Source organism: Durio zibethinus, chromosome 19 (genome assembly GCF_047325235.1).
Source record: "Durio zibethinus cultivar Kanyao isolate XHJ-2024 chromosome 19, ASM4732523v1, whole genome shotgun sequence".
Taxonomy (NCBI): Eukaryota; Viridiplantae; Streptophyta; class Magnoliopsida; order Malvales; family Malvaceae; genus Durio; species Durio zibethinus.
In genome coordinates, this window is record NC_143180.1 from 7199140 (window position 1) to 7223145 (window position 24006).

The window sequence follows — 24006 nt, forward strand, 5'->3', positions numbered from 1 at the left end:
TACACATAATAGAGTCTGTTGAAGTGATATTATTTCACATCCAATAAATATGTAATTTTTTATAATCTTATATTCAAATTAGATCCTTCCACTTACGATCAATTGATAATAAATTGGACGCTTAACTCACACAAATGATTTTTTTGTATAATTAAAAATATAAATTAGGGAGTCAGCACACATAAATATTGATTAACATTTTAAATAAAACTCATATGCATGTATGGTGTAACAAATATAAATATAAATATGAATATTTTAAAATTTTTCGTAAATGTAAAATGATTCATAATTTTTTATATATTAGAAGTTGTCAAATATTAAACTCTAATTATTAAAATTAAAAGTTCAGCAGCAATAAATGGTTCAACTGATCTAAATAATTCATAGTTAAAGAATAAACAAGAGATCATTCAACCCTACTTTGGGATCTAGGATATAGTCATATGCATGCATCCATCGTTCTCAAGAAAAAAGAAAAATGAACAGCAAAGTATTCTAAAAATTTCTGTGGTTGGAAAACACTTTTGACTTGGATTAAACCATCATATATTAATTAGAATTCTAAAAATTGATGTGATAATACCATAATATATTACAAGTCATGGTACTTATTCAATAAATTCGGCTATATAAGTGACAAGAAAAAGGATAATAAAAACAAATAAAAAGGTTGCTTTATTATTATTATTATGCAAATGGGAAGGTAATTTTAATTTTGTTTTCTCATCTTTCGGAAAGTTTCCTTAAAATCGCCGGCCAAGCATATTTGACGATGAAAGTCATGGGTTTTGATAAAGGTGATAATGATATTTATTTATTTATTTTGAGCAGAAGGTGGAAATGATATTTATAAATATTAGGACAAAAGTGATTGAGTTGCCTTTAAAAAAGAAAAAAAGAATTGAATTGTATTTTTTTTATTTTCCAAGGTCACGCTAAATCTGTTCTCATGATGAGTCTTGAATATGAGTTTTCAAATTTAAACTCAATTTGATTTTATCTAAAATTTTATTTTATTAATAAAAATTATTTTTTATTTAATTTAAATTTTAAAATATATTTAAAAATAATGATGTTTTCATAGTTTTATATTTTAAATGCTATATATTTTTAAAAAAATTGGACATCTTATGAGCCGAATTTTGAACTAAAGTTTTTATTGATTGACCCTGCCCGACCCAAAGCCAGGCGCCTAATCCATGCATGGAGACATTTTCTTCTAAGTTAAGGTACAAATACATTTCGTTAGAACTGAGAAGGGAGAAATGCTGATGACTTTTTTGTCCAATGGGAAAGGCACGTTTTTCTACTTTTAGTACTGCAGCAAGTTGCATGAAACATGAAAAAAACAATGGAGGATATATAGTTGGTTTGCTCATTGCTGGCTGCTTCATTAAAATTCTTCTACTTTGATGGCTTCACCCATAATATTGCACATATATAATCCTATTAGGAATCAAATGTTTTACACGAGCACAATAAATTGACCAAGTTACTTAAATTATTAATTATTTTTATACAAATTGTGTTAAAAAACATTGATTATAAATATTGAAATTTAAATTATAAAAATATTTTAATACATAAATTAATTAAATTTAAAGTTCAAAAAATGAAATTTTTTTTTTTTTTTTGGTTATATAACATGTAAGCCGATGTTGGTAAAAACAAATTAAAGTTGATGACAATATATTTTGTGAGAAAAACAAAATTATTTTTCAATGAGAAATACACTCTCTTTTCTAAAAACAAAAAGCAAGTTCAAATATTTTTCTTATGTAATTTCTTTTTTAATGATTTTGATTTACACAATGAGAACTGACATTTCTTTTTTATTCCATAATTTTGACCCCACTCTCGTTAAGATTCAAAATTCACGAACTTAAGTTCTATTAGCCTCTCTCAGAACCACGTCTGAATTCATTTGCAAATTAAAAAAGGTTGATCGATAAATCAGCCCTTTTGATTTATTTTTTGTTTGGATAAAATTATCTTCTATAATGCTTTTGATACCTTTTTTTTGGTACAAAGCTAGCTTTTTGGTTGTAGATTGCATCTTTCAGGCTTTAGCATTTTATTTATATTTTCTTTTCCCATAACATGTTAACTCCAACTATAAAGAAAAAAACAAAAAAAAAAAAAAGGGAAAGACTTGCTATTACGTTATGATATCTTTAATTTGCCTTTTAGCCTTTTTTAGCAAAATCCGAATCAGCCATTGATTTTGGGTATTTAGGATTGCTTAAGATTCAAACTACCATGATTTAATTCATTTGTTCTTAGTTGGATCCTAACCCCACCACACATGCTCACACATTCTAAAGTTTTTGGTTTCATAATATTGTTTTATAATCATATTCTTTTGTTTTTTCCTTTCCTTAGTTAATTTTGTGAATACATTTTGTTTAGTAAGAAGGAAAATTACTGAAAATATAATCGAGCATAGTAGTGCATAATCGACGTGTATATGTCCAAGGCATGAAGAAAAGTTTCACATGCATTGTCTCGAGACAGAGAAACTTGACAAAAAAACAAAAGCATGAAAGTTGAAATTTTAAAATTAAACATGAAATCTTGCAATTTCACATTGAAATAAAAAAGAAGATAATAATTTGCTTTTTGCATGACTTGGAAAGTTTGCTTATAAAGGAAACAAGATGTTTTGATATGCCAAAAATGGGCATGTAAGAACATGCAATGCAAAGAAGAAAAGAAAAGCATCGATCGGATAACATTTTGATAAAAGAGAAAAATATCTACATTTTAAAATTAAAGAAAAAAAAATGTAGGGTTGAAGAAAGAGGAGAGTTAACATTCTAGTGAGAGAAACCCCTAGTTTCTTTTTTTAAAGTAAAATTATATGTATTAAATATAAATTACAATCTCGATCAAGCAATTTCTTTCATATATTTAAGAAAGAAAATATGCTAAATAAGTAAATTAATAAATTAACATAAATATAAAATTAAATAAAATTCACATATGATAATTAAATTAATAAATTAACATAAATATAAAATTAAATAAAATTCACATATGATAATTAGACTTAAACCCGAGGTTTAAAAACTTTTAAACCTCTTTCAATCCGTCACACTAAGACAAATGGTCATCCGTGAACCTTTAAATAAACTTTTGAAATTGGAAATATTCTAAAACCAAGCGGCAAAGAAAAGTTTTCTCTGAAAAAATATTCGGGGACCCATATATCAAGTTGGTATTATACTATTCAAGTGGACCCAAAATTTGTCAAAAGGCTCGATTATGGTGACGGTCCAATTGCAAGACTAATTGACCAAATATTGGCTCCAGCTTTTGAGCCCATTAGAGAAATCTATAGAATAATATTTATATATTTGTATCATATAAAATATTATATTTTATATAAAAATTATATGTCATAATTTATATTGATACGAAAATATAAATATATATTTTTTATTTTATTAAATTCATATATATTTATTATTATAATTTTAAATTTTATCACTTTTATATTTTATTTTTATATTATATTCATATCGTATTATTATATCATATTTTAAATTATTATGTCTAATTTTTTATTTTTTTTTGTTAGTTTTAGAGTGATGGAGAAATTGCAATTCATAGAATACGCTTGATATTTATTTTATATTAAATAAATATAAAATAAAAAAATTATTATATCATAAATTGTAAAAAATGTTAAATATAAAATATATTTTTATTAATTTTTATTATTTTATATAATTTTTATTAAAATTTTAAATTTTAAATTATTTTTATATAATTTTTATTATATTATTTTATACAATACTTTTATATACTTTTAGGTCTAATTAGGGGCGGCGCCATCGAAATTGAGACAGTTGCTATCAAGGCATCTAATTTTTGACATTATCCATTTACTTTCCATGTCATGGTTTCACTTTAGAATTTTATTTAAAAAAAAAATAAAAGTAAATATATTTATTTTATAAACATGGTTTATTCTTTTGGTGATTGAAAATAAATAAGTGGAATTAAAATGGTTGACAGAAGAATGTACATACCCATATGTTATATTTGAAATTGACTACTATTCTACTTTAAACATAAAAAATAGTTGATTTTATACATTATAAGTAAAGTTTTTAAATTTCATGAGCAATATTAAAATTAATGTCATTGCATGTTCCATTACTTTTTATACAAATTTCTTAATTTTTTAAAAATATATTCTAATATAATATGTAACAATAATTTAGTCCTGTTGGTGGAGATTTTAAACTTCATTGACGATAATATAAGTCTAATAATTTAAAATATTATATGATGATAATATAATATAATAATAATAATAATAAATTTTAAAATAATACGAATAAGAATTTTAATAAAAATTACATATATATAAATTTAACAAAAATAAAAAATATATATTTTGTGTTTTTTTATGTTAAAATAAATTATGACATAAATTTTTTTAAAAATATGATTTAAATATATGAATTATCATTATTTTATAAGATATGAATATTAAGAATCGTATTAATTGTTTTATTAAACAAATGAAACCCATTAAAGCCCTAAATGTAGGCCTAAAGCCCATTTATCATAATTGGCATCGGATTCAGTCAAATTTTCTTCAGGGTATTTGTCAAAGTGTGGGGCTGATATCTTGAAAGGCCCATGTTTTGAAGACTGGAGGTTAGAAAGGACAAAAAAACAGCGAACTTGTGCAGTTTGGATGCAATTTCATGCTTAGTCAATACTCAATAGGCACAAGCTCTGGGCAAAATTACGAATTTGTGAAAAAATTAAGATTCTTGATTTTTCAATGATATTATTTATGTATGTTTTTCAAGAAGATTAATTAATTATTTCGTTAGGCTACTCTTTTGAGCAAAAACAAATGTACGTACGAAAAGTATAACAAAAAAAATTATGCCTGCGGTTTTCAAATTTGAGAGCGCACATTATTTTAATCCTTAAATTTTAAAATGTAACTCGTTGATTGCCAACATGAAATTCCTTAATTCTTTTTTTTTTTCTATAAACAAAATACAATTTGACCAGTAGATGCTGAATTTTTAGTTCCAATAAGTAAGATTCAATATATCTATTATAGCTCTAATTATATATATATATATAAACAACTTAGTAATCAAAATTGCATAAAATTATTTGAAAAAAGAAAGAAATTAAATCCTCCTCAAAACAAATTTACCCGAGATATAACTTTTTTGCTATATTTAAGCTGCTTCCACCCCAAATAAACTATACTCCCTAGGTATCATTGATGAATTTAAAAAAAAAAAAAAAACCCATAACTCGCAAACTCTATAACTTTATAAATCTCGGATTTTTAGGATATTTTTAATTAAGACTATTATTATTAATTAAATATAATTAGCGGTAAAAGACTTTAATTATATTGAATTATCTTGTTTTTTGGTGCATATATTGAATTACTTTGATCACATGAGAATGGTTTACTTCCAATGTAATAGTAATTCATATTTAAATTATAAAAATAAATTTCATTTTAATTTTCTTCATATCCATCAACCGTTGGCATTTTTATTGCTTACTATTAATTATATTTTATATTTGATAAAATAGAGTTTTAGTTTTTATTTAATTCTTTCACTTACTATAATTTATATTACAATTTACTCTATCTTATAAAATAGAGTCCTAATTTTATATTTTATTTTCTTACCGTCAAACTTTTAAAATTTTGACTATTGATATTTTAAATATTTTATAAATTCATTTTTTGTAAAATGATTTTGAAAATATATTTATCCAAAGTTTTTGAAAAGCAATTTTTCATATATTAGTTACTAATATATTTTTAAAAATGAAGTTAAATTAGAAAAATCTAACTATATAAAATTATAATGAGTCAAAATATCTGATTTCGTCAAAATTTTATATAGAAAATCTAGAAGATAGATATAATAAATCATAAATAGATATATATAAATCATAAATAGATGTAAATGTAGATATATATATATATAATAAAATATATATTATAATAGATTTCATCTTTGCAACAAAAAATCATAATATTATCAAGCATCGACATTTTTATTTATAAATATTAATTAAATCTCTTATAGATAGTTAGGTTTTTGATTGGTAAAAGACAGTTCTGATTCATATAAAGTCTTTCACGTCAAGAAATATTCTAATCTTGTTGTAACATCTAAAGAGAGTTGAAATCTATCGGCAGTTGAGCTCACCTCCGAATCCAACTCCAACTCTAAGGAGCTACTAATATATATAAATGTTCATTCAGCTCGTCTTTTTTTCATATCCACTTCTTGAGTTCTAATATTAACCCAGCTAGCTCTTGCTGGTATGATCATATTTGTTTCTACAGTTAATTCTTCCCTAGATATCATGCATGTTTAACATGTATTTTTTTTTGTTTTATCTTTTTTTTTTTTATGATAGTTATAGATTCAACCAACCACGACCGTAATTAAATTGGGAATTTTTTTTTGTCATTAACAGAAGTTTTTACTCAATTTAATCTATTTTGAGTTGTCTTGAAACCTGTTTTCTAAATAATTTGCTGTTTATATATGATTTTCTTTTTCAATTTCTCAAAATTATATATATTTTTTGTGTCCAATTAAGGCCAAATTTGTTTGAAACTAAATTAATTTTTAACCCCTTTTTAATGATTATGGTTTGACCACTTAAGAATTTTTATCAAGCAGAAACGATGCCTTATTCATTTAACATAAACTATTTATACAAACTATAAAATATTTCCTCTTGCTGTAAATAATGTTTGAGTTCTGACTTTTATTTTTTTTTTTTGTCAATTTGATTATTGATATTTTAATATTTTATTAGATTAAAATTTTTATAAAAATATATTTAAAAACCTATTTATTAAAAGTTTTTGAAAAATAAAATTTTATATTATTAAATATTAATATATTTTAAATAAAATAAAATTTAATTAGAAAAAAAGTTTGATAAAAAGAGTCTGTATAACATTATTTGTGATTCACTTTTATAATTAATTTTTTGGCTGTAGTTTTCAGATTCTACAAGGATGGATTTCAGAGGCGTAATCTTTGGCATAATATTTCTGTCGTGGTTTTCACTTCCACTCTCGTTGGCAGCAGAAAATGTTGAAGTTGTGATTGAAGGAGCAACTTCAATAGCTAAAACGGATGATAATTTTGTTTGTGTTACAATTGATTGGTGGCCTCCTGAGAAGTGTGACTATAACCAGTGTCCTTGGGGAAAGTCTGGACTTTTCCATTTGGTAATAATAATAATAATTTATTCTCTTTGATTTCAGTATAAATATTTTCTTTAAATCTAACATGTTTATTTGTTTTTGGGACAAATTTTCTTTTGTAGGATTTGAAAAACAAGATTATGGAAAATGCTATAAAGGGTGAGTTTTGAAGCTATTTTATTGAAATTCATGAGTATATATATTTTCATTGATAATAACAGTTTCAGCCTAACTGTGGTAAACTATATTTTTCAGCATTCAATCCATTGAGAATCAGAATTGGAGGTTCATTGCAAGACCAATTGGTGTACAACGTTGGAAATAAGATTAAGAGATGCCATCATTTCAAGAAAAAAGAGAAGGGTTTTCTGTTTGGATTCTCAAAAGGGTGCCTTGACATGAAGAGATGGGATCAACTTAATGAATTTTTCAACCGAACTGGGTATTAAATCATTTACTCTAATTACATTATACTCAACCTTTGGTATTTTTTCGTTTTCAAAACATTAACCAGATATGATCTCTGTTAAACTCATGTTTTTTGCAGAGCAAAGATTACATTCAGCTTGAATGCTCTTATAGGAAGAAAAAAGTCTAAAACTGAGAAGGATCTTTGGGTTGGTGATTGGAATCCACAAAATACTCGGGATCTCATGAAGTACTCTATTGCCAAAGGATACAAAATCGATTCATATGAACTTGGTAAGTAAATATAAGATTGACTTTGATATTTTACAAATTTTGGTCCACATTTTCATGATGAATACAATGTTTTAACAGGAAATGAACTTTGTGGATCTGGGGTATCTGCAAGGGTGGAGGCTAAACAATATGGCAAAGATGTTGTAGTACTTAAGAATCTCGTGAAAGAGTTGTACCCGAATGTCAGTACCCAACCAAAGGTTCTGGGCCCTGGAGGCTTTTACGAAGAGGAATGGTTTAACACCTTTTTGAAAGCCACAGGACCAGATGTCCTTGATGGAGTCACACACCATATCTACAATCTTGGACCTGGTATATATTCATTTATATTTACGTTAATTCAATGTTTCTCAGAAAATCCGGTACATATACTTGGTTCTTTTGAATGATGAATGCAGGTGATAGTCCAGACCTGATTAAGAATGTTCAGGATCCATTTTACCTAAGTCGAATTGCTCAGACATTTAAAGATGTTTCAAACGCCGTCGACAAGCTTGCACCATGGTCAGGAGCTTGGATTGGGGAATCAGGTGGAGCTTATAACAGTGGTGGCAAAGATGTTTCCCGTACCTTTGCCGATGGATTTTGGTATGGGTTTTATTCATGTCCAATCACCCACTAATATTTGTGTATGGCAGATTAAAAATCAGCGATTAACTTTTGAATCTGACAGGTTTTTCGACCAGCTGGGGATGACATCCATTTACAACCACAAGGTTTACTGCAGACAAGCTTTGATTGGTGGAAACTATGCTCTCCTTAATACTACAACATTTATTCCCAATCCAGATTACTATGGGTTAGTATCCAATAATATTCTTATCTTATAATATTTTTGGTACATATGATCTTAGACTACATAATAAAATGTATTTCTCCGGTCACATAAATCTCATCTCGAAATCATAATTAGTTCTAACTGTTAGGGTGTATCTTTGTAAATTATATATATTTTGATACAAAAGATACCGGAGCAAACACTTTAGATATCATCTTTTAAAAATCAACTGATCTGACTTCGGGTTCCAGTTATATATTTCACTCTTCAGGCATATGTTTAATTGCATTAACAGTTCGTAAGCTTTCCTTCTAATATGTTACAATATTTTGGGCAGTGCACTTCTGTGGAACCAGGTTATGGGAAGTAAAGTACTCTCTGCAACTCACAATGGTTCTCCATATTTGCGTGTATATTCTCATTGTGCAAAGAAAAAGGTAAGCTTCTGACTGATCAAAATTTACTAATATCCAATCTTATTGATCATTCTAATTTTTTTTTTGTTGGGTTGACAGCCTGGGATTTCTCTCATTTTCATCAATTTGTCAAAAAACAACACCTTCGTGATCAAGCTTTCGCATGATCAAAACCTGCATGTGAGGCCTAATGTTAGATTCGAAGGTGGCGATAAAAGAGAAGAGTACCATTTGACTCCAAAAGATGGAAACATTCAAAGTGATGTTGTTTTGTTGAATGGAACTCCATTGGTACTCTCAGATTCATTGAACATTCCCCAGCTGAATCCAAAGCTTGTGGATGCTTCCACTCCAATCACTATTGCTACCCATTCAATTGTATATGTTACTATAAAAGACTTCAATGCGCCTGCCTGCGCTTAGAATCTTTTCTTTCTATTGTTTAGGAACAAGAATGGTTTTTAGTATTTTAGTTAGGTTTTGAGCTAGGTTTCCATTTATGTAGTGTAATTAGTTCTCCTTTTTTTTTAAAAAAAATTTCTTGGCTTGTAATTCGTTTTCGTAACTGTTATGAGGAATAATTAAGTCATTTGATTATTTGGCCATTTTCTTTTGTTTTTATCGTAAGATTATGGTTTTTTTTTTTTTTTTTGTTATTTTATTTTAATGGGAGAGGATTTAAATTCATGCATTGACTGGAGAAATACATACATTTATTATATGTTTATCATTTTTAAATCTGTTTATAAACAAAAATGCTAACATGTTATTATGTTTTTAACATAAAACAATACCTGATCTTATAAATAGTATTGTAATTTGATTTTTATGGTAATTTTTTTTTAATTTGATTTTAAATATATTATTAATTAAAATATACAAAATATTATAAAAACATTGAATAAAGAGATTTTTAAATATATTTTTAATAAGATATTTAAAATATCAATAAATTTTTTTTTTTAAATATGACTGCAAAAGACTATTTTATAAAATTGGAAGAAGCCTACGTTTTAAAAGAGGTTCGGCTTTAGGCATGGAAAGCCGTTAAGTCTGCGTCTGAAGTCTGAACCACCAATTTATTTTACTATTTTACCCTTTATATTTCCTTTCCCACTTTCCCTCCCATATTCAATTCAGAGAGAGAGCGAGAGAGAGCGTGTCTGGGTTTTTCTATTTTTTATTGCAAGGGTAAGGTTTTAGCTCAGTCTTCACAATAGAAAATCTTAGCATTCTCGACACAGAAACCGCCGTCGTTTCAGGTACTTCGATTCCTTTAAACGCCTCTCTATTTCTTGATTTTTCCCCGAGTTTTGTTGGACTTTTTTAGTTCTTTTTTAATAAAATTTGTCAATTGTTTACAAGCATTATTTCTTTCTCCTCGGAAGGTGATTTTACCGAATCTTTCGAATCCTTTCCTTGTTCTTTTCGTTAAATTTTCTAATTTTAAATCTTAGAAGATTCTGATGGGGAATCGCATTTTTCCATGGAATCGATTGGGGAACGAACCCTAATCCTAGAATGTAATTTTTCTGCATAAAATTAAATAAAACTGATTACTGATTTGGGTTTCTTTTTATCTTTTCTGTAAATTACACTTTGTAAATTGGTTGTGAGATTAGAATCTCTTAATTAGTTTATTTGGACGATTAATTAGTAAATGCTGGAATGATGACATTTGATTTGCTGCTAATGCAGCTGTTTCGTTTGATTTCTCTGAGTTGGTGTAGAGGTTAAGAAGATATTTTTGGGTCTCGGTTTGGAATTGCGCATGGAGGATTGGGTATTTGGACAGGCTTATATTTGTTGAATGACTTAAAAGATCTGTTTGGATTTCAGTTAATGAGCTCAAAGTTAAGGATATGGAAAACGAATCTTTGATCAGTAATGCACCAAGGAAAGGGCTTAGTGACATAACCAACTTACAGCAGCGGCCTAAAGGGTTGACCCAAGGTGCAAAGCTACAGCAGCAACCTGCTTCACTCAGGAGTAAAGATTACATTGACAAACTCCAAGATGTATACTTTAATCTGCAATTAACTCACTTTTCTTTCCTTTGGTTTTGCTCCCTTGGATTCTTTTTGTGCTCCTTTAGCTTACTGAGTGATTTTATTTTATTTAATCTGTCTTCCAGGAAAATATGACACTGATGAAAGTTCTTGCGGACCGAAAGTATCCTCTATGATCGATTTTATTTGGTTTCTTTCACTTCTCAACCAATAACCATTGCTTGCTGTTATTTATGTCTGGCATGACTTTCTTCTTCATGGGGTTTTTCTTAATGTTGGCTGATAGTAAAGTCATTGAATTGAGTGGAATTGAGTTGCAGAATTTGAGAATCAATTTGGAGAAGATTCAGCAACAGAACTTGCTACTTGCCCAAGCAAACAGCCAGATGTTAGCGGTACCGTAGTACTTTTTGCAGTTGTCTGTTTCTCAGTTTAGTAACTCTAGGGGGAATATTTTTATGATATTATGATCCTCTGATGAGGTTGATGCCTTACTTTGGTTTTGCAGGAACTTAATTCAGGCAAAGATAGGGTACATTTTCAGGACATCTAAGTTTCTTTTACTTGGTCCTGATAAGTCCTTTTTGTGCTATTGTATATTTTGGGACTTGACCAGTGAGTTCTTTTCATTTTCAGCTAAAAGCCCTTAAACATGAGCTGGGATGTAAAAATGCTGTGCTTAAAGTAATAAAGTCAGAGGTATTTTTTTTTTTTTTTGGAATAGTCTACTCATCTAAGTGCATGATAGTCAGGTTATGATTATATTATGTTGTTGATTATTAAATCTTTGTGTTTGTCACCAGAAGAAAGCTAAACATGTGGCATGCCCAACATCTGGAATGAGTTATTAAATAGAATAATTTCCAGCATCTAGATTGATTCTTGTTATCAGCATCATGTTAGTTACAGATTTTTTTTCCCATGGTTTGAAGGTGGGAACAAACAAGTATAGCAAGGCAGGTGAATCCCCTGAAGAAGAAGACGGAGAGGATAAACCTTGTGATACAAACAGGTGTGGCAAGGCAGCTGAATCCCTTAAAGAAGAAGATGGAAAGAATAAACCTTGTAATACAAACAGGAGGCGGCAATCAAAAAGCCTATGTAACTTGCTTGATAGAAACTTTATTGAAAATTGTTAATGTTGTTCATTATACCATCTTCACTTATTGCTTGCATGCTGCTTCAGGCCCTTCTAATATTAAACCAGTCCAAGCCAAGGAGGGGGTGGACAACAAAAGGTTTTTGTATATCTTTTATTGCTTTCTGCAAATTATTGTTCCAATAACAGTTGGAAATTTATTTAAAAACTTCACAATGACAAAGGAAATTTATGGTTTCTTTTATGGTTTTCTAGCAGGGTATGTTTAAGAAGGCAATCTAATAGGTTTAAAGCCCAAGAACCAGAAACGTCTGGAGATGTGTTTGAGTTAAATGATACAAAATTGCTTGTTTCTTCTTCCTGTGATGGTAAGGTGCATGAGAGTGGTCCTTCTAATATTAAACCAGTCCAAGCCGAGGGGGTCCACAACAAAAGGTTTTTTCTACACTTTTATTGCTTTGTGCTAATATTTTTTTTTCCATTAACAGTGTAAACTTTAGGTTTTTATTTGAAAGCTTCACAACTACAAGGGAAATTTATGGTTTCTTTTATGTTTTTCTAGCAGGGTGTCTTTAAGAAGGCAATCTGCTAGGTTTAAAGGCCAAGAACCAGAAACAACTGAAGATGTGTTTGAGGTAGATGATAAAAAATTGCTTGTTTCTTCTTCCTGTGATGATAAGGTGCATGAGAGTGGCCCTTCTAATATTAAACCAGTCCAAGACAAGGAGGGGTTCCACAACAAAAGGTTTTTTGTGCATTTTCTATTGCTTTGTGCAAATATTTTTTCCAATAACAGCGTAATTTTTGGATTTTTATTTGAAAACCTCACAACGAAAAGGAAATTTGTGGTTTCTTTTATGTTTTTCTAGCAGGAAAAGTCTAAGAAGGCAATCTGCTAGGTTTAAAGCCCGAGAACCAGAATCAACTGAAGATGTGTTTGAGGTAGATGATAAAGAATGTCTTGTTTCTTCTTCCTGTGATGATAAGGTGCATGAGAGTGGTCCAATATCTTCTGGTTCATCGGTCAAAAGTGAACACGTAGAAGGAAGTATGATCCCTAGAAATGAAGCTCAAGAACTTAGAAGGATATCTGTGGGAAGGCCTTTGCGCAGAGCAGCTGAGAAGGTCCAATCATACAAGGAAATTCCACTTAATGTGAAGATGCGAAGAGAAGAGTGAGTTCATTATCTTTGCTTCTACCCTGCATTTTTCTAAGGGTATATTTTGCAGAAGGTTGAGAATTGAGATGCATCTAATTTCTATGTACCACAATGGTGTTGTTTCTGTATAATCTGTTATTGTAAAACTGTCCTTGTTCTGTTTGGCCCTAATTGCTTCTAACTTCTTTACATTTCTAAGCCAATGCATCATCCGTGCATGACAATTGGAAAACGCCTGAAATTGACTTCCAAGTAGTTAACAGGGTTGTATTTGAATAGTCTGTACAAGTTTGGTATACATTTGCAGGTTGAATGTGTTATCCTTTTTTCAAATAAGTTTTTGTGATGGTAAGATTGTGTGGGAGTCCTGAAAGAGAATTCTCCTAAAAATTTTCAAATGACTCGTATCAACTCGTATCTCCTAAAAATAAGGGAAGAGCCGGGGATGGTGGATTCACGTGTATGAATGGTGATTAGAAATTATGGATGGTAATGAATTTAAGTAATGTCATAGGCTACGGCAGATTGGGCCCTTAGGAATTGTTTTTTTCAAGTTGGGTAGGCTGCAAAGAAATAGGCTGGCCTTATGTCTAGACTATAGTAGTCTGGCTAGGGGCTTCACTCTTTTCCTGGGCATCAGATCCACCTGGATTGAGCCCAATTCAAGTATCAAGTCAAAGAAAAAAAGTACTTATAGTAGAGTACAAAGACAAAAGACGCATAATTGTATTCAGACAATTGTATGTTAACTATAGATTTTATGACATTTGAACTTAGGTTTTGTCACATGCAAGAAATTCATGTTATCTATTGATAGATATTTGGTTCAAATGAAAAAAAGAGTGTATTTTTCTCTTGATTATTTAAGTTTGAATTCATGAGAAAGCTATAAAAAATAATTTCTTACATTTTTATTCAAATCAATTCTAATAGATTTATTTACATAAAGCCTAATTAATTAAAAATCCATCACCATGTAAAAAAAAAAAAAATCATGTTATCCATGATTCACATGTACCAAAACATACAAACTATCTATATAACTAATCACATGTAAGATTGATTCGATGCATGATCTAAGTTTTATTTGACTGTATTTTTTTTGGCTCTTGTTTGTAATGCTTAAGACAGATTCAGATTAAAGATTATATGACATGACACATTGACAAATCGGATATTCTAAAATCATGAATCCGACAATTAAACATGTTATTTGAACCGTGATAAGATCTCGTTGTTCTTGGGACTATCTTTAATTTTTTGTTTGTATTCTCCATTATCTACCAATATAATTTCTTGGCTTGCCTCTTTATTTATCCAATCAGTTGTCTTCGTAGCCAAACAAAGGACAAAAAATAAAGAAAGAAGAAAAACTAGAAAACATGTGGGTCCATTGCCCATGAACTTTCACATGCATAGAAGAAAGGAAATGGGAAGAGAGACTAACTTAATATCATTCCCATTGCTTTGCATCCCCCCCAAACCGCGTCCTTGCACAATTAGAAATAATCTACCATGTAATTCTTTTGTTTTGTTGGATATTATTTGAGGTCACCTAATAATTAAAAATAAATTTATTGACACCACTTAGTTTGGCATTCAAAATTCGATATTCAAATTTTAATATTTATAATTATTTATATTTTTACATTATAATTTTTTATACAAAGTTTGATCAATTAAAATTCAATTTTTAAGTGAGTATTCGAAGAGTAAATAATGTATTAAGTTGAGGAAAAATACGTTCTTAAAATCAAGGTAAGATTAAATCTAAATAAAATTTTGGTACCCTTAATTGTATTAAAAAAATTAAAAATAATTTTTTTTCATTTTGAAAATTCATTAAGATTACATCAGATAAATATAATATGTCACATTCTAAGATTTGATTGTCAATCATCTAATTGGACTTTAATCGTCTATATCATCATTAGGTTAATTAGAAGAAGATTACCTTATTAAAGCATGAATTTTTCCTAACTTTCTTGTAAGAACTTTATATTTCTTCATTATTAATCGACTTTTGAAGTTAAAAAAGTCTTTTCTAAATTCTCATAAGTCTACCTAACATTTTTTTCTTTTATTGGTTTCAAGGGGACAAAATCTTACAGCAAGAAAAAAGGGGACGAGGCTGAGGTCGAACCCCAACCTTATATCTTTTTAAAATTTGTTTGACCACTAGATCAAGTAGTTTAATATCTACCTAACATAGTTTAGATTTTATTAAAGAAAGATGTAATTTGAAAATTAAAAAAAAAATTAACGAATTTTAAGATTAACATCAATTTATTATCACTTATTGATGGTAATAAAATTATTGTCAATTGGCTTCAACATTTCAATTTCACTTAACTAACTTGAGACTTGAGTTGAAGAATGAGGACAATTGGTCATTTTGGATGAAAGCTATGTGAAAAGCCATTTAAGTGGAAAAACAAAGGTATTGAATTAAGACCATGTGTCTTGTTTCAACATTGTTAGAAATTAAACCCAAATAATTCAACTAAATTTTTTTTTAATTACAGCATTAGCTGCCTCAATACTGTTTTTTCATTGAAATTATTTGTTTTTTTCGTCTTCTTTTCTTTAGTGATTGTGACAAAGGGGTTTGTCAGTATTGAATTACAGTAGTAGTGAATCTGAGTTTCAAAAGATGGTGGTAATAATCAAATTTAACTCTTTAAAAGAGAACTTTGCTTTGAATCCAACAATTTTCTAATTATCGAAAGGAAAAAAAATTCCAAATTTAATTACAAAGGTTTAATTATGAGGTTAAAAAAAATTGAATGGAACAATTCAAGCTTAATCTAATATTTATATATATATATATATATATATAACTGCTGAAATTTAAATTTTAAGTTTATTAAAAATTATTTTTTAAAAATAATTTATATAAATAAACTGAATTAAATGGAATCAAGTTGCTGAATTGAATTCATGAAATAATAGTTTTCCATAGTCATTTCTCTAAAGACCCTTTGTATTCGTCCCTCACAAACTCTGTTTATTCGTTGAAATTGAATAAAACGCAATTGAAAATGCAAAATTTCGAGGCTGCAATATGTCAGATTTTGATTGCACCCCCAAAAAATAGACCCCACCGAAAAAAAAAATCTAGGAGAGGGACGAAAGTTACCCGAAAGCAAAGTACATGTGCAAATGTGAGCGTGATGTGCACCATAATTTCATGTGGGAAGGGATGAAGGACCCACACGTAAACATGGGTTTAGGGTTAGAGCAATAAAATTGGGATTGGGATTGGTCTGATTGGAAGCCACAAGACCTTTTTTTTTTCTTTGAAGGGTTATCCTTGTTGTCTAAAAAGTGGGATTCATGTGCAGTTTGAGGACCCTACCATTTGATTTTTTTTTTTTTTTTTTACCAAATTTTGGTTGGGGGCTTTTGAAAATCTTTGAGAGAGAAAATTTAAAAGAAACCCAATGTATACATAATTCTAGACAAAATTTCAAGTTGGATGAGAAAAGAAAAAGAGGTATTCGAGAAGGGAAGGTGTTTGATCATTGGTCTTTGAAATACAACAAAATCTTGACAAATTGTGGTGAGGTTTCATTGTCAAAAATTTTTTTTGGACTATCCTATTTTTTGAAACAATAATCAAAAGATTTCTCAATTGATATAGCAAATGAGAATGTATTTATTTTGAATATTGAATTTCAAGGTGGGGAATGGTTGTTTGTAAACATACGCGTGGCCTCACATGTTGAAAAATGTGGATATTTATTATGATTAGGATCGTTATTTAGCTATTGTATATAAATAATTTAAATTGAACCATATGACTTTTTTAAGAAAAAAAAATTTACTAATAAAAAATATTATAAGTATTAAAATTTAAAATTTAAATTTATTGAATGTCATTTATTAAAAATAACCGATGAATCAATTAATTTAAACTCAAAATTCGATACAATTCTTTTTTAATAAAAGGAAAATAATAAGATTTATTTAGAATTATAATTGAATTGTAATTACATTTTATTGTAAAACTTAATTCATTCTGTAAAACTTTTTATATATATATATATACATATAAATATGAAAATATGAATTGATGCCTAATGACATTGATTAAAATGATATATAAGAAAACAAAAAATTATATTTAATGCATTATTTCATTTTGAATTTGATGAAAATATTATATTAAATGCAAAAATATTTTTATAATAATATTAATTAATTAATTTTAATAAATACATATAAACACCCATTAATCAAATACTGTTTTGGCTAAAAAATAAAAACACTTTTATTTTTTCTAGGAAAAATCTTAATGATCAAAATCAGATCATTAGATCAAATAATGAACCGTTTAAGATGTAGCGTCACTAGATTACTAGTTCAATCTTTAGATCAATTGGATCAATCGTTAAACCAATAAAAATATTTTAAAAAAATATTAATATTTTAAAATTTTAATTCATTATGAGAAATAATAAAATTTTATTATAGATAACTTCATATTTAAAAAATTAATTTATATAACATAATATATTAAGTGTGAAAAAAGTATATGTTTAAAAATATATAATAAATTTAAATTACAAAAATAAATTTAAAATTCAAAATCCTAACTTTTAACTCAAACTCTCAAAATAGTAATAAAATAATTCAACTATATTAATTTAAAATACCAAACAAAAGTAAATACCTAAAAACCTTTAAAAATTCTAAAAGAAAATAGAGAAAATTCATGAAAAATAAAAAATAAAAACCTTCAAAGTGATGATATTTGATATGAAACCAATTAAGCTCAAAATTGATGGATAAAGCTTTAATTTTAACTAACCAATTTGATGCGAGTGTTATCTTAAAATAGAAATGAGAAATGGATTTTTTTTTTAAAATTAGAAATTAGAAATTGGTTATGTTTTTTTAAATTGATTCTTTAGGGTGCGTTGCATAAAGGGCAAGAGAGAACAACATAATTTATTTAAATTTAAATTTAAATTTTTTGATTTTATATTTTATTTTAAAATATATTATTTTAATTAAATATTTATATTGAAAAAGTCAATACATATGCCAAAAAACATGTCATAAAAGAAATGCTAGAAGAGAATGTTATCCACCAACCTCTAACAGTAACGGGGCGTTTGGTTGAAATTTTTTTTCTATCTTGAATCACTTTCTTTTTTAGAATCTAATTTTTTATTATCCCATTTTTTAGTTTGGTTCAAAAACTTTCTCCCATATCAATAATGGTACAATTCTAATAGTATTAAAAGCTGAGAAAGTAGAGGAAATAAAAAATTCTCATTTTTTGAAATTTTTTTAAAATTCTAAAGAAAAAGTGAAATTTTTGTTCAATTTACTATCACTTAATTGTATTTTCGGATTATATAAAAAATATTATTTATCTTATGAATGTAGTAATTTTATAATTTTACCTTTTATTTAATTTTTAAAATTCAACAAAAATGATATTTTTAAGATAAAATACGGTATTTGTTAAAAATATGAAAAATTTTTATTTTTTAGAATTTAAAAAATAAAATATTTTAAAGATAAAAAGCGTGATATTTGTTGAAAATATAAAAATATATATTTTTTAAATTCAATAAAAATGATATTTTTAAGATAAAAAAGCTATTTTTGTTGAAAATATAAAAAAATTTATATTATGATAAAATTTTATTATTACATATAAAATTTATTATTATATATATTATATGACTAATGAAACCTAAAATACTTTTACTTAAATAATTTACATATTAAATAAATCGCTTGTTCATTCACGTGTCATCAAAGATAATATAATAAAATATTTATTAGATAATTTTATATTCTTCTAATCAAATACAAAAATTTTACATTATCTAAGATTAGCAAAATGTAAAATTCATATATTTTCCTTCAATGTCATTTTCTCCCGAAATTATTTTCTTTCTTAAAATCTATGAATCCGAAACCAAACACTCCCTAAAAATTTTCTTTTTCACTTTTTTTGGGCATATGCGGTGGAACGTGAGAGGATCTAAATTCCATAAGTTAACAATCATATCTCTAATTTCATCATAAAAAAAATCATATCTCTTTGATGGCAAAAAAAAAAAAAAAAAAATCATATCTCTTTACCTCCTCATACCTCTAAAGAAAGTGTGAAGGATTAGAAATATATAATGATGTTGTTTAATTTACATCCTTTACTTCATTTTACAATAATATATTTTAAAGTAGTACAAAAAGTAAAGTCTTAATTTTCATATAGTATTAGCAATTAAGCTTTATATTTTAAAAAATCTAACATTCTTTATTATCCAAGTAGCATTATTAAAATCAACCATATCGTATATATTCTGTTGATATAATATTAAATTTTTAATTGAATTATCATAATTTAATCATTAAAAACCTCAAATACAAAAAAAAAAAAAAAATCTTAAATACTCTATCCTTAATAGAGTCTCAATATATTTCTATCTTATATTTATAGTGTTATTTAATAATTTACTAACTTTTTTTTTATCTCATCTTTTATTTTATTATATTTTGAACTAGTCTAAAGAGTATTGTTCCTATTGAATGTATCATATTTTAATTAGGCTGAATACACCATAGTGTTGATAGGGTAACTTTTTTGGCAAATTCCCCGTTGTCAAAAAGCAACATCACATTCCATGCGAGTATGCTTTATGGTATAGTATCTTCTCTATTAAAATGCAACATTTTCCTCTTTAAAAGGGTCAAAAAAGAAAACCTAAGCTAATTCTTCTATAGGCAAAAAAGTAGTTATAGTGCACAAAAAAAAAAAAAAAGTAGTTGTATATCAGATGGCTTTAATCATCTCTTTCAGCCTAACCAAGGAATTCCCAGCAGCAGACTAAACGTTGTTCCTTTGAGCAGTTTGATTATGTTAAAAAAACACTTTGCCATATCCAAAATTTCTACCATGCATATTTAAAAGAAAAGTAACCAATCTTTTTTATATGATTTTTGGAATAAAATGACATTCCTTATAAAGTTTTCAAAACAAAAAATTCTTAAGTTTAAATTTAGATTTCTTTTGTTACATAAAATTTTATTAATAAGTTGCGTTACCTCTCGAATTAGAATGTCAGATTAATTTAAAGGTTTAATTCAGTTGGTTAAAAAAGTGAAATCCATCAATCCCCTTTATTATCTTAGGTTGTGATTTTTTTACACTAAAAAAATTAAAACTTTGGAAATTTAGGATTAAAGTGGTTTATCAATAAGACGTCAACCTAAAACCACGGTGGAATGGTTTGATCCTTTTATATTATATGTCATAGATTTCTTTCCCGATGGTCAGTCCAATCTTTTAAAAGGTAAATTTAATAATAAAAATAAGATCATTTAAATTAAAATTTTAAAAAAATTACTAATAATATTTTAATTAATCACTTCTAATATTTTTAGAATTAAAATTTTATTAAGGGTTTAATCAATCACTTGTACCATTTTTTTAGTCTAATTATAAAAAAAAAAAGTCTAATAATAAAAAAATTCATTTAAATTAAATTTTATAAAAAATTTGTTAAAGATATTTTAGTCAATTACTTTTAACATTTTTAAAATTAAAATTTTAAGTAATTTAATTTTTCATAAATTCTATTTTTGATTATAGTTTATTTAAATTAACTTAAATAAAATAATAAAAATTATATATTTAAAGATAAATTTGTTAATTTAAAAATTTATAAGAATATTTAGATCAATTACTATTAATAATTTTGAAATTCATATTTTTATATATAGAGGATATGATAGATTTCTTTCCCGGTGGTCAGTCCACCCTTTTAAAAGGTAAAGTTAATTTTAAAAAAAAAAAAAGCCAAGAATAATAGCGTATGATATCTTTCATTGATCATGCCCAATGCTAGATGGAAATTCCCTAACAATTTAATGACTTCTAATTCAAGTAAATTATATTAATTTAGTGACTGTAGATGATCATTATTATAAACCATTCTCAAGCTTATAAAAGGAGTTATCTTTAATTTGGAATAATTTTTCTATCCTATTTTATTCTATTTCATGAACCAATTGCAATCTAGCTTTTTATGCAACACGTTCATGAAAATTTGCCTTTCAAATGTGTGCATGTGTAAAGAAAGGATTAGACTTGGTAATTTTGGATACAACAAGAAAATATAATATGAAAAAAAAAAGAAAAGACACAGGTTAATAATTTGCCAGAAACTTATACGGATTCGGGAAGCTCAAAAATGTATTTTATATTTAAATGTGTCAATATAAATTATAATATAATATTTTTTATATTTTATATATATATATTTAACATAAATAATTATGATATAAATATATGAATTATCACGTAGTCCACCTACTGCAGAGCACGCATATAGCCAAAAAGTTGCGACTTAAAAGGATTTTGGCTTCTCCACTTTCACGGCTGAATTCACATTCCCTTCACACTATATACAAAATTTAAAGTCTTTGTGTTACATAGAATCTAACCGTATGAAAGGTAGATATAGTAAAACATTTTTTTGGCCTATCTCAGCTTTTGGCTTGATGTGTTCTTTGTCCAACCTCTTGTCCCATGAATGACAAAAAAAAAAAAAGTAAAAGGGAAAGGCTAGATGTAAACAGGAACAGTGTTTTTCAACTCTTATAAAAGAAGCTAAAAAACCTCAAAGGCTTAGAAACCGCCACATTTCACAACTTGTCACTCTGATTTAGACCTTGGCAAAGCAATGGAAGACCAATGCAGTCCACTAAGCTGGGGATATTTCTATCAGGAAGAGGTGAGGGACTCTTTTAAGATCTTTAGACCTGCTTGCTCTCAATGGGGTCTGAAATTGTTTTTCTTGTTTTAGTACTGTACATTGTGGATTTAAGCAAAGTTTTTATTTATTTATTTGGCATCAGAGATTGCCAAGATTTGAACTCTGATCACTCAAACTGTTTTCTGCAATTGACAGGGAATGGAAGAGTTAAAGCATACCCTCTTGTTTAAAACATTGGAGCTAGAGACAACATTAATATCAGCTAAGGAGGATATTACAAGAAGAGAGTTTGAATTGATTCATCTCAAAGATGTGTTAAGCAGAACAAAGAAAGAGAGAGATGAAGCTCGTGCTAGATGCCAGAAGCTGGTGTTGGAGAAATTCATACTTGAGCAACAATTACAACAGAAAGAGCAACAACAGCAGAAGCAGCAGCAACAAAAAGTGCAAGAACAGCAGCAAGAAACTGCTTCACTTTCTGGGGTTTCTAGCAGTGAAGATGAATCTAAACCTGGTGACTCCAACAAGCATATTTCCAGTCCTGATAGCAATAGAAGTATGATTTCATCTCCGGGTTTAGACTCAGTTTCCCCCACGATGAATCTGCCATTACAACCACAACCATCACTTCCACAAGAGGCCTTGAAACTAGCAGCTAACATGCCACTTCCTGAGAAGGGAAAGCTGCTGCAGGCAGTGAAGGATGCTGGTCCACTTTTGCAAAACCTTATCTTGGCAGGACCGCTTCCTCAATGGCAGCATCCGCCTCCCCAACTTACCTCCATCGACATTCCTCCAGTAGCCATCTCTTCCCCTTCTCAGCAACTCATAAACCAAGACTCTTTCAACAATCTTACTGGTTGTTTAAGCAAGAAGAGGGGTCCAGAGAACTACGAAGGCTCTGATTCTTCTCCTAACACCAAGTACCAGAAGGTTGTTCTCCACTGAACAATACGAATTGCATCCCTTAATTCTCTAATATGCCATTCTTTTCATGCTGTTAACATAAGAAGAGTAAATCGGCATGAATCGGGTGGCAAATCGGCATGAATCGGGTGGCCATTTATGTGCCAATTCAGAATTTTGTACACTAGTTTAATTTTGCTTAGGAATCCAATATCTTGACTACCCTCCAATGTTGGATGGAGACTTAAAATGTCTTTAATTTATGCATCACTTTTCTAATTATGTATATGAATGGAATCCGAAATGAAGTTCCAAAATTTCCAGATTATAGTAGGGAACCTTTTATGAAATTTCTGATGTAGCCAAATTTTGAGAAGATTTGTATGTTACAATTAAATTAATGTTTTGCCTTGTGCTTTTTTCATTCTTTTTAGGAGGCCGTAATCCGGGGTTAAGGGGAAGGAGTTACAAATACTGAAATTTAAATTCTAAATCTGGTGGATACCATTTCTTAATAGTAGCTGCATAAACTAATCATGTAAACTTTGGGTTCGCATTCCTTTCTCTTTGCTTTTGCCCATGGTTATAGTATCAAAGTTGGTTAATGATGAAAAGTATGAACAGACAAAGCAATGATAGATCTCCAGACCTTTTCTCATTCCATGAAGCACACCTACCATCCATGGTGAATGTCTGCCATTAAAAGCGCAACTAATCAGATTTCACTATCATGACTAATGCACATATATGAACTCCCATAAAGCATATTCAGTGCCAATTTATCAAAAACTAGTTTGAAAACGTAGACAAAAACCCTTCAAAAATAATGGTTTGCTTCACATGGAGGGGTCAAGGTCATTGTTTGCTTTAAGACCAATTGATGCAGCAATTCCATCAAAGTGTATAGGAACTAAATTAAAGATGTTTACTCATTCAATGAGAGATTTAGCCATAATCA

At 28.0% G+C, this 24006-nt stretch overlaps 3 protein-coding genes across 8 annotated transcripts; all 3 read left to right on the top strand.

Moving 5' to 3' along the window:
* Positions 1–7038: 7038 nt before the first annotated feature.
* LOC111309868 (heparanase-like protein 2) lies at positions 7039–9737 on the top strand. Its single transcript, XM_022908864.2, has 9 exons — positions 7039–7261; positions 7360–7396; positions 7493–7679; positions 7785–7939; positions 8018–8251; positions 8338–8527; positions 8613–8738; positions 9055–9154; positions 9233–9737. Exons 1-9 carry the CDS (start codon positions 7046–7048, stop codon positions 9554–9556), a joined length of 1569 nt encoding a protein of 522 aa, XP_022764599.2. The 5' UTR covers positions 7039–7045; the 3' UTR covers positions 9557–9737.
* A 521-nt stretch (positions 9738–10258) lies between these two features.
* Positions 10259–13764, top strand: LOC149513409 (Shugoshin C terminus). 6 transcript variants are annotated; one of them, XM_089749002.1, is made up of 11 exons: positions 10259–10395; positions 10832–11151; positions 11268–11305; positions 11429–11537; positions 11651–11674; positions 11779–11841; positions 12075–12243; positions 12329–12380; positions 12497–12676; positions 12804–12986; positions 13111–13764. In XM_089749002.1, the coding sequence occupies exons 2-11, from the start codon at positions 10996–10998 to the stop codon at positions 13418–13420; spliced, it is 1284 nt and encodes a 427-aa protein (XP_089605128.1). In that variant the 5' UTR covers positions 10259–10395; positions 10832–10995; the 3' UTR covers positions 13421–13764. The 6 variants fall into 6 exon arrangements, with proteins under 6 accessions (XP_089605128.1, XP_089605132.1, XP_089605127.1 ...); XM_089749006.1 differs by having other exon boundaries at positions 12500–12676; positions 12807–12986; positions 13111–13761; XM_089749001.1 differs by having other exon boundaries at positions 10289–10395; positions 10973–11151; positions 13111–13763.
* An 8174-nt stretch (positions 13765–21938) lies between these two features.
* On the top strand, positions 21939–23454 carry LOC111309870 (uncharacterized). The gene is made up of 2 exons (XM_022908865.2): positions 21939–22160; positions 22338–23454. The coding sequence occupies exons 1-2, from the start codon at positions 22110–22112 to the stop codon at positions 23088–23090; spliced, it is 804 nt and encodes a 267-aa protein (XP_022764600.2). The 5' UTR covers positions 21939–22109; the 3' UTR covers positions 23091–23454.
* The last annotated feature ends 552 nt before the right edge of the window (positions 23455–24006 follow it).

What these genes read in the sequence shown, in the direction of transcription:
- LOC111309868 (XM_022908864.2), top strand. Translation starts at nt 7,046, where the DNA reads ATGGATTTCAGAGGCGTAATCTTTGGCATAATATTTCTGTCGTGGTTT. An exon ending in TATGGAAAATGCTATAAAGG is followed by an intron (nt 7,397 to 7,492) that starts GTGAGTTTTGAA and finishes TATATTTTTCAG; the next exon opens with CATTCAATCCATTGAGAATC. An exon ending in AATCGATTCATATGAACTTG is followed by an intron (nt 7,940 to 8,017) that starts GTAAGTAAATAT and finishes ATGTTTTAACAG; the next exon opens with GAAATGAACTTTGTGGATCT.
- LOC111309870 (XM_022908865.2), top strand. Translation starts at nt 22,110, where the DNA reads ATGGAAGACCAATGCAGTCCACTAAGCTGGGGATATTTCTATCAGGAA. An exon ending in GATATTTCTATCAGGAAGAG is followed by an intron (nt 22,161 to 22,337) that starts GTGAGGGACTCT and finishes TGCAATTGACAG; the next exon opens with GGAATGGAAGAGTTAAAGCA.
- LOC149513409 (XM_089749002.1), top strand. Translation starts at nt 10,996, where the DNA reads ATGGAAAACGAATCTTTGATCAGTAATGCACCAAGGAAAGGGCTTAGT. An exon ending in AAAGTTCTTGCGGACCGAAA is followed by an intron (nt 11,306 to 11,428) that starts GTATCCTCTATG and finishes GTTGGCTGATAG; the next exon opens with TAAAGTCATTGAATTGAGTG. An exon ending in GAGGGGGTCCACAACAAAAG is followed by an intron (nt 12,677 to 12,803) that starts GTTTTTTCTACA and finishes ATGTTTTTCTAG; the next exon opens with CAGGGTGTCTTTAAGAAGGC.